Consider the following 14,181-nt stretch of genomic DNA (forward strand, 5'->3'; position numbering starts at 1 on the left):
AACAATGTAATATGGAGATGGAAACTGTAGGAAGAGCTCGAAAGCTGGACATTCAGGAACTTGAGGAAATTAGAAATGATGCATATGAAAATGCTCGAGTTTATAAAGAAAAGACGAAGGCGTTCCACGATAAGATGATCACTAGGAAGCAGTTTTCAATAGGACAGAAAGTTCCTCTATACGACTTCACCTTAAAAATTTTCGTTGGTAAGCTTCGATCCAAATGGATAGGTCCATTTACTATTACTAATTTATTCTTGAATGGTGCAGTGGAAATTCAAAGCGAAGAAACCTGGAAGTGCTTTAAGGTGAATGGTCAATGACTAAAACCCTTCTACGAGAATTTTCAAATGCACACAGTTGAAGAGATTATTCTCGAGGAGCCCAGAATTTGAATAACAGGTCATCGAGCTTAATGACGTTAAACAAAGCGCTATTGGGAGGCAACCCAAATTTTCTTTTCCTTTATGCAAATAAAATTTTTGGTAAAATGGAAAATGAAAATGCATGTCAAGGATTAGTTCTGTCTAAGGAAAGACTTGGTACTTAAGAATGTCCATTATGACTCACCTCTCTTTCCTGGGAACTTACTTGGTGCATTTATCACGACTATTTTACCAAATCTCGTAATCTTGGTTTTTAATAATTTATTTCTCGAGTTTATAGCTTAGCTAATAAATTTGAATTAAAAAATATTTTCATTTTCCTATTATTATTTATTTTTACTATTTTATTTTATTTTCATTTTTATTTTTGCAGGAAACATTCCAAGACAAAATTAAATTCCACATGTCAATCCACAAAATTCTTTTTATTTCAGCCAAGGCCCACTCTACCTACGAGACCACCCTCCACGACGTTGAAATACATGGGGAGTTTCTTTTTCTCTTTTTCTCCTACTTATCTTTACTTTTATTCTTTAAATTACATTGGGACAATGTAAAATAAGTAGGGGAGAGGGAAACATAAATTGGAATTTGCCTATTTGTCATCGCTATTTTTGCATGTTTTACATAAAAGGTAAATTTTTCTTTTGATAGGATGGGATGGTCCACTTATGGTTTGACCTATTTAGCTATTTAGTTCTTTACACATAAACTTTTCAATAACCTAGACTTAGTGGGTAAGAAATTTTTAGGAATTATGAGTTTGCTTGATTGCCTACCTTATACTTTTCATCTTTCAAAAAAAATTAATAATAATACTCCCTTGATACGAATGTTAAGAGTGAAAAATTGGAGTTGTACACCAGACTGAGTAACCGGAATGTGGTGCTTGGGTTGTCATTACATATCGTGTAAAAAAGTTTGTGTGACTGTCTAATTTCTTTGCACTCACTCCGCTAACAAGCTATCACGAGTAGGGCGAAATAACCCGCTTAGAGACGTCCGGATTGAGTAACCGGAACATGATGCTTGGGTTGTCATTATGTCTCGCGTAAAAAAATTCGAAAATGTCCTAAGTACACAAAAAATTTAGGGGTAGCCCTATCAAGCTCTAATAATTTCGAAATATATTTACTTACTTCTTAGGCTAGGTTATTTGAGATGTTAATGTTCTAGGATTAAATTGTTGAATTGTGCAAACCATGGGGGTCAAGTCCTATTTTGGAGAAAATTTTTCCTTTTGCAGATTCATACAAAATGCTCGAGGACTAGCATAAGCTAAGTAGGGGGGATTTGATTAAATGCCAAAGTTACATATTTTATGTAATTAAATTGGTTAATTTATGAGAGTGCACCACTAATTTTTCCATGTTTTTGTTGAATTTTGTGCAGGGGTGCAATTTGGGGCTCAATAGAAGAAAAAGGAAACAATTGGGCTAGATTGAAGAAAGAAGCAAAGAAGGAGGGCCAAAACAAAATTTTTCCAAGAATAATTAGTTGAAATTGTTAACTTAGTGGGAGATTATTTTGGGATATTTTTTATATCATGGAATATTTTTCCTTGATTTTCTATACTAGTTGGCTCTCAATTTAGCAAGGCCACTAGTATAAATAGAGGCTACATTGTTCATTTTAATCATCAATCAATTCATAAATCAACTTTCATCTTTGAATTCAATCTTTTCTCCATTTTTTCTCACGTAGCATCTGTTGTTCATAGTTTCTTTTTCTTCAATTTATTAATTCCTAGTTAGCCACCTCCTTAAATCTTTTGCAATTTTTTTTTTAAATTCCCTTTTCATTTCGAGTAGCCAACCATCCATTTTAATATATTACTAAATTTCTAGCCTTCGTATTTAATTACGCCACCCATCCTTTCCACCTATTTTTTTACCTTATCCAATTATGCCCAATACCATCATGTCCTAAACCTTAGCCAACTAAACCCATTTTCAGCTTTAGGCCGAAATTAGCCTCGTCAAAACCCTTGAGTTACGAACCCGAGCTATTTAACTCTTAAAATTCCAGTACTTATTACTTCTCCGGATTAAGAGTATGACTTTGTCAACTCACAAATTCAGATCAACATTAAGTCAAAAAAGACGCCGTTTGATTTAGTGTGGTTAGACGTACAGTTGGAATTTCGAAAGGAACGTTTCTAATCGGTTTTCTGTGAACATATTGGCGTGCCAAGTGGAGATTGCTGTTTGGTTCCGTCAAGGGAAGTAGTAACCGAATTTAAATGTCCCACGCGGTTGAGGGCATTGGTTCGAGCTAGGCTCTTCTAGAATGCAAAGCTGCCGGAGTTCTAAATCACGAACGTTTCGTGGTTGTTCGATCGGTAAGAGTTAGTTATTGGACATTCCATAACTAATTTACACAAGGAAGAGTTGGTGTTTGAGGCATCCTTGGTAGCTATAACTAGCTTATTGGAAAAGAGGAGTTCATTTAATTTCAAGGATCGGTTCAAAGACGAGGAAAATTCGTGCCTAAAGTTGAGCTTATTCTAATTAATTTTTCTTCATATTTATTTAACTGTTTTTATTATTCTGTTTTCAACTTTTTCTTTTCACGCATTTTATTTATTTATTTATTTCAAGTCTTCAAATTTTATCCCCCCGAACTTCTTGGGCACGACAACTGCCCTGACATAAATCTGGTCAAAAGAGGAACAATTTGCAGTTAACCCAGTCTCTGAAAGATCGACCCTACTCCCTATACTGCTTAAATCACAAATTAGGCGTAGGTTTATATTGGTGGATTCGGCACCCATCAGTGAGACGTCTTATCAGGCACCAATTTGATAGTCCAGTGTTGGTTGGGTGAGGTCGAGATATAAACCAGATTAATTCGTCTAACTTGGTAAAATAGGGATCGAGAGGTAAAATTTAATCCAAATTAGGAGTTTGGTGATTTGGATCCCTAATCCAAAGTTTAATTAGCAACATAGAAGTTAACCAATCGTTGCTTGTCATTTAATTGATATTTGCTTAATTTTATCTGTTTTGTAATTTAGTCATTTTCAATGCTAAGTAGTTAATTAGATTAATTAACCCCCAAATTTTGTATTGTCATAATATAAAAATTAGTGAGTATCTAACTAGACTCCTTCATTGCATGCTTGTTGAGTAGGAATCATTAAATCATTGACTTTGTTGGGTTCGATCCTTGGAATACTCGGGTGTTCCATTGGCACTATAAATATTACAATTGACCTGTCACACTTGCAAATACCACTTTATTATTTGATTGTGTTAGTGTTAATTTCGCACCTCGGTGGCACGAGCGGTCAATTGCATGGATATACAAACTAATATATATACTATAGCAATATTATATTACAAAAAGGAAATCATTCATATATGTCATAGCTTATAAATTGTCATTTGTCACATGTAAAAATATAGCAATAAATTTGGGATAAAAGAATTCCTTATGTTTTTGTTAATATCTTGAAAATTTTGGAATAATAATAATAATAATAATAATAATAATAATTTGAGATAAATTCCTTATAGAAAATATATTTCCTTTAATTCAATACATGTTGCTTACTTCAAGAAAACAAAAACAATACATGTTTTTTTATATTTAATTAATTCATTAATTTAAAAAACACTTATATTTATTGCTTACAATATCTATGCTTTTAGACATTTTATTTTTAGTATATTTTTATAAGTCATATTTTTGTTGAATAAAATCAACAATATTTATATGAATACAAGATTATACATATATAAATATATTTTATTTTTATATCAATATTTTCGTGCGATATTTAACTTAAATAGTACACGCTCTAAATATGCATGTTTTGAAATGTGCATGAATGTATTAAATATACACTAAAAAATTAAAATTAATTATAATTCTATCTATAATTAAGCAAAATAAATTACAGGAAATTCGCATGAATATATATAGTAAAATTTTAAACTTAAATTACACTTTTAAAAAACAACTTTTAATATCCATAATATTAAATTTAATTTATAGTAAATGGTTAAATTTAAAATATATTTTTTAAATAAAGACACATTTTAATAATATTAATTAAATTAAATTTATTTTTTCTCAAATATATATATATTCAAATCATTAATTAATTTAAACAAAAATAATATTATAATATTGATACACACAAACAATCCTGCATCTCACAGGAATTCAAATTAGTTTGCACTGCCCATTATAATCCCTATGAATAATGCTATTTAATTCAATTTCATATAATAATAGTTGATTTTTTGTATTTAAAGTTATAACATACAACTACAATAACAGTTACAAGAATTAAGCTGAATAGACCCATTCTAAAAATAATAAACTATTAATTCACCTTAATAATTTTGGATTCAACCCATATTGCAGGGGGGAAGTGAACAAATTTTTAGGGCTAAACAAATTTTAACTCTTTATAGCTTATATCTTTATAATTTTTAAAGGATTAAATTAAATTTTTATAATTTTACAGGGACTAAAGTATAATTTTACCTTTACTAATTTAAAATTTTAAAAAATTTTAAAGAGTCTAAATAACAATTTTCCATTTTAGGGGGAGTCAGGGCCATTGCCAGCCCCCTAGATTCGCCTCTGCACATATGTTAAATCATAACAATCTTATTATAGATTCTGATTATATCTGCTTTTTTTGACACAATACTTAAAATTAACTATAGCCATTCCTCAACTCATAAATAAGTGGGCTTCAATAGACTCGAATCCACGTTCTCCTACATTGATAATAATACTCATACCAATTAAATTATCACTCAATCAACAATCATATTTGAAAGTATATGATAATCTCAAAGTTATCATGATCTCTTACTTACCATTAAGATAAAATCTAATTTAAATTAGTATCATATTCAAAATTTAATATTGTACAAATATGCAAATATCTGACGGTTCGGTCAAGTACTAAAAAATATGATTTGCAATTTACCCAACCTTGCTGTGTACCGAACTCCAGTCAAATTCTAACCCAAATATCATCTATCTTTGTTTATATTTAAACCCAGAGAAACCAGTTAGGACAGCTGGGTTCTGAATTTGATTTCTTCTCATTATTCTCTCTCTCGCTTGAAAAAAAGAAAAAAAATTACTTCTTTTGGCTTTTCTTGATGAACAGTCTTAGACTATTTGTATTTGATTGAGTAAAAATGTAGTGAAAAACAAGGAGAGATTGAAGAACACGACAGGTTTGTAATTTCTTCTCTTGTAGGTTTGGGTTTTGGAGGGTGTTTTGGTTTTCTTGGAAGCTTGGCTTGTTTGGTTTTTGTGGCTTCCATTTCTTCTTGTTTTTGGATGGGAACTGTGTTGAAGAAGGAGAAGAAATATGATGGGGAAGTAATTGAGAGAAGCCAATGGTCGTTGTTATACAGTTCTAAACTATCATATTACACCCTTGTACAAGATCTTTTTGTTTCTCTTTTTGCATGTCAGAAAGTCCTGCAATATCCATAACAAACATCCTTTGATCACCTTAAGAAGAAGAGATCTGTTTTTGAAAGTGTTGTTTTCATCAACAATCATGAAAAGAGTTGGCAGCTCACATTCCTTGGGTGCTATGATGTCCATCTGCCCAATCTCAGGTTCGATTACACTCATAATACCCTGTTTTAGTATCTTAATTATGTATGTACTTAGGTTTGTTTTGTTACAGATGACAACCAGATTTACAGTAGAGAGTTTCAGTCGATTTTAGATGGATTAGATGAAGAAGAGGGCGTGGAAGAATCAGGGTATGTTGCAGAAAAGAAGAGGCGATTGAATGTAGATCAAGTGAAAGCGTTGGAGAAGGATTTCGAGGTGGAAAACAAACTTGATCCTGGGAGGAAATTGAAACTAGCTCAACAACTTGGCTTGCGACCTCGACAAGTTGCTGTCTGGTTCCAAAACCGCCGTGCTAGGTGGAAGACTAAACAACTGGAGAAGGATTATGGGCTTCTCAAAAACAGATATGAAACTCTTAAGCTAAATTATGATAGCCTCCAGCATGACAATCAAGTTCTTCTTAAACAGGTAATAAGCTTGTTTCATGGATTTGAACTTGGGATGGTTAGAGTTTTTTTTTTCATTTTTTTTCCGGTTGATGATGCAGATAGAGGAGGTGAAGGCAAAGCTGAATGGAAAGAACAATGTTTCAGTGAAGGAGGAGGTGAATGTGACTAAAACTGCTAATAGAACACTAGAACAAAGTGAAGCACCAGTAGAAGTGAAGTATGAGAGCTTGAAGAACAACAGCAAGGGATCAAATGGGGCCATCCTTTTCCTAGACTTAAAAGACGGTTCATCAGATAGTGACTCAAGCGCTGTCTTGAATGAAGACAACAACAACGGCTCGAATTACGTGGGTGTATCTTCATCTGGGGTTCTACAAAGCCAACATGTTTGGATGTCACCGACAACAGCCTCTTCACTCAATTTCAACTCTTCATCTTCTTCTATGAAGTGCCTCCAACCCCAGCAATTTGTGAAGATGGAAGAACAAAATTTCTTTAGTGCAGATGAAGCTTGCAAGTTCTTCTCAGATGAAGAAGCTCCAAGTCTTCATTGGTATTGCCCTGAACACTGGAACTAAAATCAGCATGCATGTAATACGGGATCTAACCAAAATGCAAAAATAAATAAAAGTAGCAAAAAGGTTGGGAGAAGGCTTCACGTGGGGTGGAGGAGGCTATGGCGATAGGTGACGCCAAAATGAGGAGGTGGACGGGCATCTTGGTTAGGTCCTAAGTTCCCTCAAATGGAGCGAACCAAAAATCAAAAATCAAAATTATCATCATCATCATCATCATAGTTATTATCAATTATCATTTTCCTGGGCTTCTTTTGTAGTTTCTTTATGCAGAAAAAAATTAATCAGTTATTCCAATTTCAGAGTTAATAGATTATTTTAATTTAAGATTTCTGTGTTTATTTTTAAACAAATTTAGCTCTATTTGCTCTTGAAAGTTAAAAAACTTTGGCCGGACCTTGGTATTTTTTTAACATTCATTCTGATAAAATGGGGTAAAATTTTGCTATTAGAACTGTAATTTGCGTATTTTAATTTAATTAATTTTAATTTCTTTAATTTTTTATTTTAGTATTGATCAAATGATAGTAGTTAAATCTATTTGATTAAATTCTGCTATTAGTCTTATATTATGCGTAAAGTTGTAGATTTAGTTCGTATTCTTAAACTATATCATTCTTAGTTATATTTTTCAAATTTCGAAATTTTAATCTTTAACGCAAATGACAATCATGAAATCTACTAATTTTTTTTTTGTATTTGTGTTAACATGGTATTACACATGCGATAATATTTTTATCTCATTAAAATTTAAAAATAGGAGAACTTAATAAATTTAATAACTATGATTTAGGGGCAAAGCTAGAATTGTTGTTAGGGGTGAGATATTTTTATAAACTATATCTTAATTACTAAAATTTAGGAAAAACAAAATAAGTTAAATGTTCAATTTGTATTAGATATTTTAATTATTTAAGTTTATATTTTTTCCTAATTAATATTTAAATACCATTTTTACTTAGATATTGCAATTATTAAACTTTGTTTTATCAAATTAAGATTTAGATATACTTTATATTAGTTTACCAAATTAAACTAAAAATTTTACTACATTTATAATAAAAGAAACTAATGAATTCTACAAAAAAAATCAAATTAAAAAAAAACTTTGTGTGAAACACAAGTTTAGCTTTAGACACTAATTATACTATCAAAATAAAAAAATTTTAAAACTCAAAGGGGCTAAAAGGAAATTTTACAAAATTTGGGAGGGTTAGGGCCTTTGCTGGCCCCCGAAATTTGTCTTTGCTATCATTTGATCAAGGTTAAAATTTTAAAAAATTCTAAAAATATAAAGACTAAAACAAATTTAACCAAATTATAGTACAGTGACTAAATCCATAACTTACGTATAATACATGTACTAATAGCACAATTTATCTATAATATGGTGTTATCTCTATATATAAACAATCCTTAACAACTAAGTTGTTTCCTAGTTGCTGGCAAGCTTCCTATTGTGATGACTCCAAATTTTTGGATTCCTACCCATGTGAGCTTAGCAATTTAGACGATTGAGATTGAATTAAAGAATGAAGTGTAGCTTAAGAAAATAATATAAATCCAACTTGAGAATTTTACGAGCTTGGTTTAAAACTTTTACTTTTTGAAATAAAGTTACAGCACCAAAATGTTATTACAAATGTGAAACTCTACAGTGACTAGCTCCTAAGACATCCTTTAAGAGGATTGTAGAAATCCCAGCAAAAGTTACATTGTAAATGTTGGAGAAACCTAGAGTTGGGAAAGAGAATAACACTTAAGATGTACTTTTGGTTTATAATGGCTTCTTCATATACAATCTTTATTTTTTATAGATATTTCAAGGAATTTTTATACTTGATAGAGCGAAAATAAATTAAAAGGCTAGAAAAATAAATAGAAAATTTATTTATATAGTTTTGCTTAGTAAGAAAATGGAAATTTTAAAAGATTTTTTTTCCATCCATTGTTTGGTAGAGTTGAAAAATAAAAGAAATGAAAGTGGAACTTTTTAAAAAAATATATAATTTTGAACTATTATACACCCTTCTCTCATTTTTTTCCCTCTTACAATAATTCCAATTTAATGGATTGCTTTATGCATTCGGATTAAAAATAGTCATCTCTTTTATATTCTTTCATCTCACTTTTCTTACCTACCAAGCGTACTCAATTTTTTTTCTACTTTTCCACATCCTCCTTTCATTCTTCCACTTTCCACTCAACCAAGCACACCCTTAAATTCTATACATTTATGCATCTTAGAAAAATAATTAAATATGATTCTTTGATCTAGTACAATCATCCATCCTAGTTAAATGACTATTACATTTTCTAAATTAATTCATTCTAGTCACATTGATTGAATACAAAATTTAATTACAACACATTATTCAACATATTCCCCTTAATGTGATGTTCTTTGACTCCCAATGCTTCTTTGAGTTATTGGAATCTTGCTCTTGGAAATGCTTTAGTAAAAATATCTCTTAGTTGCTCCTATGAAGGACAAAACTTATTTGGATCTCTCATGCTTTAGATACTTCTCAAATGAAGTTTGATGTTGATGTGTCTAGTTCGGTTATGATAAACTGGATTCTTTTGGGTCTTCATAGCCTCCTTGAATAACCACAAGACATTAAGGAAATGAGTTGAGTTTCCGATTTTATTGTCCAAAAGTCATAACTTTCACCCGTGAAAATAGAACTTGAACATTATTGTATATTGTATTGTTAATTGTTAAATTGCTTATGGAAGCCATGACTTGTCACTTCATTTTCACACACATACAGAGTTAGGACGAACCACTATTTCGTCATTTGAGATAACTTGATGCTCAAAAATAGAGAAATAAACTTGAAGCAAATACAAGAATTAAGCATACCAGAATTAACATGGAAAACTCCCCAATTGGAGAAACAATCTTGTCAATGACAACCAGGAGAAATTACTATGTGAAAATTGTTACAGCACACAAACTATTTTCTCTACCCAAAGGCCTAAGCACACCTGTATTTCCAAAGAAAATATTTTACTACACCTGCTAAACATTCTAACAAGAGAAAATACTCTGAAACAAGAGAAGGATAGGAACTTGAAAAAGTCAAATACAATGCTCGATACTTGGTGCATTTGTAAACCAAGGACTTGAGTTCTTTATATAGATTTGCAACCCTTTTACCCTTTGTTTCCTTAGAAGTGTGGGATTCCTTACATAAAAACATGAACTCATTTCCTCATTTTCAAGTTAATTTAGCCACTATTTTCAATCAACCTCAACAAATCTCCATATTGATTAAAAATGTACACTCCTTCAACTTTCAGTATCTTCCTTAACAATAATAATTCTCAACTTAGAGAGTTATCATACTCCACCATAAAAGTACATTCACTAAACTTTTCACCTCTATGTCACGTGTTGAGATTTTAGCTCTGCCAATGTGCGGGCTTAGGCTAGGTCCTTGTGACAAAGAGCCTAAGTTTGTACGATAGTTCTCCACCATAAAAGTACGACAGACCACCAAGAGAGCTTCTACACTCAAGCACACAAGGGTTGGGAAAATGCTAGGAGGATTTTTATTACTCAAGACAAGTATGTACAAATGAGAAGAGGGCCTTCTTATTTATAGGCCAATCCATTCAAAACTAATGGCTAAGATCTATTTTATCTGAAGGTCTACATCCCGTGTCTAGAACTTTCCCACTTAACTATACTTAATGTTATGTACAAGTGGATGTATCTAGACCTTCAAGAACCTTTTACCTATTCGTCGAGCTCTTAATGGGACCAAACTTGTGCTAACAACCATTCTCCTCTTGGGCAATCTCTAACCTGATGTTGTTTGTCACATAAGAAGCTCAAAGGTCTCCTCTATGCCCTCTCTTGTAGTTGCCCAGTATTGCCCCTCTCTCGGCTAGACATTCTCATGTTAGCTCTATCCTTCCTCAATGAATCACCATCTACTCGATCACCTGGCATCACATTGACTAACTTTTTTGGATGGCCTTTCTCGTCGCACCTTATAGCTCAACCACTTACTTTTCAAATTGGCTCATCTTGGTTGAACCAAGTCTCTATGCGCATACATTGTAGGGTCAACCCCAAGCTTTGATACCACTTGTCACGAGTTGATACTTTAGCTCCACCAATGCATGACCTTAGGCTTAGTACCTATGACAAGAAACCTAAGTATAGCCTTTGATCCTTCCTCAGAGAGGCTAGCTTTGCCTTTAAGTCACTACAAGCTACTAAAAGAGCTTCTACACTTAAACACTCCAGCACACAAGGGTTGGGAAAATGCTAGGAGGATTTTTATTACTCAAGCCAAGTATGTAAAAATGATGAGGGTAGCCTTCCTATTTATAGTCCAAGCCTCTCAAAACCAATGGCTAAGATCTATTTGATCCTACAGTCTACATTGCGTGTTAAGAACACTCTTACCTAAATATATTTAATGTTATGTATAACTGGATGTATCTATACCTTTTGGAACCTTTTACCCTATTCCATAAGGGTCCAACCCTTTACATAACCTTTCGGAACCTTTCAGGCCTTTTAGACTTCTCTAACGCATACTAGAAGTGCCCACCATGTTCTAGGGCATTTTTGGCTCTTTTGCCTCTATTTCACGCCCTTCAAAGCTTGTTGCATCTCGAGTGGCTTACTTCACACCATGATGACCTCTCTCCATACTATGGGGTGTGCTACTCTTCAACGAACCGTGACATTTACACATGTTGAAAAAAATACTAAAATTTATGGTGCAACTTCCATGTTAGCTTTCCTCAAAAGTTCTTTAACTACTGACATAAATCTACCATACATCTTGTTCAATGAGAACCAATGCCCATGTGCTACTTTAGATTTGATAACAACACCACATAATTTTCCATGTTAAAATGGGCATAGAATGAGGACATATTGATCAATTTCATAAAAGAACACCATCATCCATGACAATAGAGACACTATTAGCTTTTGATTTGGAGCCTTTTGTTGAACTAGCTCCTCCTAAAAAATTCTTCTTTACATCCCTAGATTTTCCACACCCTTAACAAATTACATTTTTTTTCTTATTCTTTTTACTCTATTTTTCTGCTACCAATACAGAGTCTGACATAGCACAACCTCTATTCTTCAATCTTCTCCCCTCATAAATGAGCTTGCTAACAACTTCTGAGAAATTTAGAGTTTTCTTCCCTTACATCAATATATGTTTCATGTACTCATAAGAAGATGGAAGAGACCATATAAGTGTTATAACTTTATCTTCATCTTCAATTTCCATACCAATAGCTTCTAGTTCAAATACGATACCTTTAAGGGCACTGAGGTGATATGAAATCTTTAAACTTTTATCCATATGTAAAGTATGAAATTGTTCCTTCAACAACAACCTATTTGAGATACCCTTCGCCTGATACAACCCTTCAAGCTTTTCCCAAAGTTCTTTGGCACTTGATATTCCTTACACATTTACAAGAACATTCTTTGTCAAGCATAGATGTATTGCACTTGCAACTTTCAAATCTAGCTCCTCCCAATCTTCATAACTTATACTAACCACAACCTTTCCATAATCCTTGTTGGTTGGCTTTCCTTTCAATGACTTGTGTAACCTATATTGTATCAATACATCATTGACTTGAACTTTCCACAAGCCAAAATTAATCATTCCATATAATTTCTATGATGTCACAACTATATGTTAAATAGTGAACGTAGTGTTAGGATCTAGTGCCCCTAGTGTAATGATTGCGTTTATGTACTTGTAATTATTTAAACAAGTTGGTTTAATAAAACTCCACCATAATCATTAATATCTTTTATATAATGTCCTCAACAATTTTTGCACACAAAGAAAAATTAAAGCAAATATTGACTCATTGATTATCTAATGTTTAACTGATACTAAGCGACATTATATAGTCGAATCATAATGCGAGAAGATAGCTTATATCAATAGATAATCAAATACGTCCTCAGTCTAATCAAAATTGAGCAAGTCAATTGAAAGACTAATATGTTGTCTATCAAGTTCAATCAATGAGATACCTTGTCTTAGGTATTAAAACAGATGGCTCCCAAAAGATAGAGATATAGATATGACTTAATGGACTAACAGTATGTTAGACATGACCCAAGTAGAATAAATCCTAGATCTGTTTATGGATTTATCCACTTGTGATGTTCATAGTGTGTCTTACCTTAATCTTGAGTAAGTGATGAACTATGTATTTGTGACTCATATACTTTGATGTATTGATAGTCTATGTTTAATTGGTAATAGAGCTGAAAGTCAATACGTTGGGTATACGGCTTTTATGTGACATGGCTTCACTTACAATAATGGAATTCATAGCCTAATAAAGGGTAAATGATATCCTCTCATCGACATTACATGATAGATGAAAAGTAATGTGGTCATAGGCCATTTGTCTTAAGATGAATAATTTAATTACTATTTGTTAATAATCAACTTTTTATGTAGGAAGATGTAATGATTACCGTTAGATAAAATAGGATCATGTTGGGAGAACAGATTTATACGAAAGAGATTAAGGATATCCTATGAGGGTAACACATATATGACAAGGTTATTGGATGAGCATTTGATAAAATAGCTTTCATAAAGGTATATAATAGTGAGAGCTCAATCATTGTGCTTTAGTGGAATGACTCCATGATTAAATAATGTTATAATCAATAGATGAAGAGTCAACACTTAATTACAAATAATTTGAGCCCCAATTATATATGTCTAATTGGTCCCTCTACTAGCTCAGTATAACATTGATGGTTTGCGTTAATTGATAAATGAAAAATGTGAAACGACAAACTAGAGAAATAGATCGCATGTATCGCTATTTGCGGTAAATACATTTTCTCACTATGAATAAGAGATTACTCGAAAATTAATTTTTATCTTAGAATTATTATTTAATTAATTTGAAATTAAATAATAGAAGTTTGAAGTGGAAATTAAATTAACTCATCATAGTTTTCATAAGAATAAGTCTAATTGCATTAGTTTACTTATAGAGTCTAATATGGTAAAGTCATCATGACTTTAACGGAATTGGAATTGTATTGAGAAAATAATTTAATTAGTATAATTAATTATTTTAATTAATTAAATAAATGAATAAATTGTTACGATCTAATTCCTTAAGTGTAGTATATTCATTAATTTATACATGTATTTTTCCAACAAATTGGTTTAAATA

General features: G+C 31.9%; 1 protein-coding gene across 1 annotated transcript; it reads left to right on the forward strand.

The window, feature by feature from the left end:
* Window positions 1–5,311: 5,311 nt before the first annotated feature.
* On the forward strand, window positions 5,312–7,299 carry LOC107913406 (homeobox-leucine zipper protein ATHB-6). The gene is made up of 3 exons (XM_016841980.2): window positions 5,312–5,986; window positions 6,058–6,416; window positions 6,496–7,299. Exons 1-3 carry the CDS (start codon window positions 5,926–5,928, stop codon window positions 6,973–6,975), a joined length of 900 nt encoding a protein of 299 aa, XP_016697469.1. The 5' UTR covers window positions 5,312–5,925; the 3' UTR covers window positions 6,976–7,299.
* Window positions 7,300–14,181: the final 6,882 nt, after the last annotated feature.

This window comes from Gossypium hirsutum, chromosome D11 (assembly GCF_007990345.1).
Source record: "Gossypium hirsutum isolate 1008001.06 chromosome D11, Gossypium_hirsutum_v2.1, whole genome shotgun sequence".
Lineage (NCBI taxonomy): Eukaryota > Viridiplantae > Streptophyta > Magnoliopsida > Malvales > Malvaceae > Gossypium > Gossypium hirsutum.

Bases quoted from the DNA above. Each gene is read 5' to 3' on its own strand.
- LOC107913406 (XM_016841980.2), top strand. From the start codon at position 5,926: ATGAAAAGAGTTGGCAGCTCACATTCCTTGGGTGCTATGATGTCCATC. The intron at 5,987-6,057 runs GTTCGATTACAC...GTTTTGTTACAG, and splicing joins GTCCATCTGCCCAATCTCAG to ATGACAACCAGATTTACAGT. The intron at 6,417-6,495 runs GTAATAAGCTTG...TTGATGATGCAG, and splicing joins ATCAAGTTCTTCTTAAACAG to ATAGAGGAGGTGAAGGCAAA.